Source organism: Quercus robur, chromosome 7 (assembly GCF_932294415.1).
Source record: "Quercus robur chromosome 7, dhQueRobu3.1, whole genome shotgun sequence".
Classification (NCBI taxonomy): Eukaryota; Viridiplantae; Streptophyta; class Magnoliopsida; order Fagales; family Fagaceae; genus Quercus; species Quercus robur.
In genome coordinates, this window is record NC_065540.1 from 27950378 (window position 1) to 27954181 (window position 3804).

General features: G+C 40.5%; 1 protein-coding gene across 1 annotated transcript; it reads right to left on the bottom strand.

Annotated features, from left to right (window-relative positions):
- Window positions 1-462: 462 nt before the first annotated feature.
- On the bottom strand, window positions 463-2476 carry LOC126691234 (uncharacterized). Its single transcript, XM_050386294.1, has 3 exons — window positions 1949-2476; window positions 921-1130; window positions 463-864 (listed from the first exon to the last, which is right to left on the bottom strand). The coding sequence occupies exons 1-3, from the start codon at window positions 2474-2476 to the stop codon at window positions 463-465; spliced, it is 1140 nt and encodes a 379-aa protein (XP_050242251.1).
- Window positions 2477-3804: the final 1328 nt, after the last annotated feature.

Here is a 3804-nt window from a genome sequence, read left to right on the forward strand (position 1 = left end):
AGGGTTAGGGACCAAAATTTATTAACGGGTACAAAATGCGGTGTCTATAGACTCGTCTAAGGGAATATCTTCTAATATCTCAATTAGCTCGATGATTATCCTTCTTTCCTCTATATTCATTGTTGGCATTTGCTCGTCCATATGTAACATGGCTAGACAAAATTCTCTAGCTGCTAATTGATCACCCTGGACCTCTCTTATGCCAAACTCCGTTGGGAACTTAACAGAAAGGTGACAAGTGAAAGTTGCAGCTTTTCAACTATTCAAGGTAGGTCATCCTATGATGGCATTGTATAAGGACGAATAGTCAACAAAGACGAAATTCACTTCCTTGACAAGTTGCTGTGGATAAGATCCGAATGCAACTGGTAGGGAGATAGTGTCTACTGGTAAGACTTTCGTCCCCTCGAATCCAATCAGGGGGACATTTGTTGGACGGAGCAATTCTTTATTGATCTTTATCTATTGGAAGGCCGGGTAGTAGAGGATATCTACTAAACTCCCATTATCCACCAGTACTCTTCTTGTCGTGTAATTCGCAATTGTCAAAGTGATGACAATTGCATCGTCATAAGGATGGTGTAGTCTTCTTACATCTTCATCAATGAAGGTTATAGCTGGTTCGTCCATCTTTGGTGCTCTAGGTGGACGGCCAGTGAGTTGAATGTTTTGAATAACTCGAAGGTAGGTTTTCTTGGATCTAGACGAGCTGGCAGCCGATATTCCCCCAACAATAACCTTTATTTCTCCAAGTGGTGGACGAATTGGCTCTTCTACTTTACCCTTTAGTGGTAGTCTTTTGTCCTTGTGCTCTTGTCCAAGGAAATTCTTCAACTTTCCTTGCTTAATAAGAACCTCAATTTGCTGTTTTAGATCATAGTACTTGTCAATGTCATGCCCATGATCTTGGTGAAAATGACAGTTTTTCTCTTATTCCTCTTGCTAGGATCTCCTTTCATCTTCTCTGGCCATTTCAAGGATGGGTCATCCTTGATTTGCATCAACACTTGGTCAAGTGGGGTATTCAAGAGCGTGTAGTTGGAATATCGCCTTGAGGACGATCCTGCTTTCCTGCAGTACAGTACATTAGCCAAGGCATGTGAGAATCCTGACATGGTTGGATCTGGACCCTACATGTGGAATGGTTGTGAGCAAAGGAGAGGAAACATTGGTTAGGGGAAAGGATCTTTGGTCCATGCCAACAACATGATCATCTTGGGGAAGAGTGAGATTTGTATCAGACATGGACACCCAGCACTCACGAAAGGGAGATAGTGACCCCTTGTGGTCAAAGGCTATGAATTCCCTTGCTTTTTATTGGTTGCGCTTGTGATGGACCACTGTTAAGGATATGTGCATCATTCTTAATGCCCCTGATATCCCTTTCCTTGTCCAAGGATTGCTGTCCACGTAGTGGTCACTCTCCACGCTGCTACCTTGACTTCGGCGTTCTCCTTCAGCCATTACATAGTACAGCAGTTATATTAGGATTCAAATGGAGGAATCATGGTTTGACACCTGTCTTTTGTACTTGGCAACATTCCTCAGACTATAAGAGGAACATGTTGCTAGACCATTAGGGAAAGAACCAGGAGAGAACATTAGAGAAAAGAGTAGAAAGTTTGTAAGGAAGTGAGGTAGAGAAAAGGCCTCTCTTTTAGGAAGAATATTATCATTGTACAAGGAAAACTTCCATTTTTCACATAATAGAGAGCTTGAAGAAGTAAGAGACATTCACCCTTGCTCACCCGTGGTTTTTCATCCATTCTTAAGGGTTTTCCATGTACATTCCTTGTTTTCTTTACTTTCCTTGCAACGCTTTCTTTTTTTCTCAATTTTATGATGTTAAAGTTTTCATTTTTATCACTTTTGAGCTTTTTCATCAAAATGTACTGTTAGATAGCTCATCCATTTTTCATACAAGTTCACAAATCTAACTTGCACGTACACCTGCCATCTCAGTCTCTTTTTTCTCCCATCTTGGCCTTCTTTGGATGAGGGCCTTGTTTTGGATGTGCATGTACCCAGCCTCCACTTGTTTAGCCTTCTTCTTCTTCTTGGCAATGATTGTGTCCTTAGCATTCATAAAGCTTAAAGTTGAGTGTATTAACTCGGCCATCATCTGTGGCTTTTGATCATACAGCTTGTGAATGAACAAATCAGAGGTAACTCCGTTGTTGAAGACTACCAAGAGGATTTTATCGTCCATCTCATCTACCAGTAGGGCTTTCCTATTAAAATGGTTGATGAAAGTCTGAAGACTCTCGTTCTTTCCTTGCTCTATATTCAGCAAGTTGGACGAGGAACAATTATGCCTTTGACCTCCGACGAAGTTGTTGACGAACAACTTGCTTAACTCTTGGAATGAAGTTATAGTGTTTGGTGGTATTTTTTCAAACCACACCCTGGCTAGGCCTTTTAGTGTAGTAGGAAAAGCTCTGCATATGATCTCATCTAGAATGTCTTGGAGGTGCATTGTTTTTTTGAACATAGTGATGTGATTAGAAGGATCTCATGTTCCATCATATGAGTCCAAGGTAGGCATTTTGAACTTGAAGGGTAAATGATGACTTGTGATGGACGTAGTGAAGGGAGAGTCAATTTTGTGGACGAGATTGTCCACATGTTTCGTCCTCTTCATGGAGTCCTTCATGTCCTTCATGGCCTTTCTCATCTAATCCATCTTTCTCTTCAAATATGGCACCCTTCGAGTAACGGTGCCTCTGGATTGATCTCTTCCTTCAACGTTGTTCTCTGCCCCTCCATTCTCTGAGTTCTGCCTAGGTTCCTTGGTATGTTGATGTCGACGTTGCTTTTTTCTATTGACTTCCCTAGTTAATTCTCGGTTTTGTTGTGTCAAATTCGCCATTACAGCTGTCATGGATTGCAACTACTGTTGGATGAACGTTGGTAGCGGTGCTAGTGCACAGTTTGGATGACTGAAGGCATTTCTACTCTCCTAATGTTTCGGGCTTATGGCCATTGACCTAATCCGGACCATGCAGCCTTTTGTCTCAAAAAATAAAGTGGCTAACACTTAAAACCTTTCCCACAGACAGCGCCAATTGATGATGCACGAAAATCAAGAGGCTGAATACTCTGAGCTTCAATGGTTGGATGACTTGAAAACAATGGAAAAGACTATCGAAGCTGACCGGGGTGAGCCGGCCAAGGACCTTCTGATAGTTAAGTCAGTTTTTTCTCTAGAACACAATTGTAGTAAATGGGTGAATAGTAGAACATACCTTGGTTCCTTTTATAGAGAGTTTGGAATAGGTCTACTTGTTAGGTGCCACTAACATTGTGGGAGATGTGTGGACTTAGTGGGGAGAGTGGAGTGAATTTCGGAGAATTCACCCCACGTTCCGAGATCAGGGTTAGTGGTCTAACCATTTGAGATTATGGAAAACACTCAAAAAATTACTAAGTGTTTATTGGTCATCCATATTTCGTGGTATGGATGACCTAGTTGTCCTTAGACGGAAAGATTTCCTTTTGATGATACACTTGGACGTCCGTATTTTATGTTTGTGATGCATATTCCTCCTTTATCCTTTCTGAAGACCATTTTTGGACGTTATTGTTTGGACGATCATTATGGACGAAGAATAATTATTGTTGATCACCATCAATAATAACATTCAAACATCTAAGATAACAAATCTTGATTATACAAAATGACTTTTTTTATTCCAATGCACAAACCATTTACATAATTCTACTTACAATACTTGTTGCATTTGTTAATGTAGAACAAAATTTTCAAAATTGATAAAATTCTACTTAAGACCAATTATGTCATAA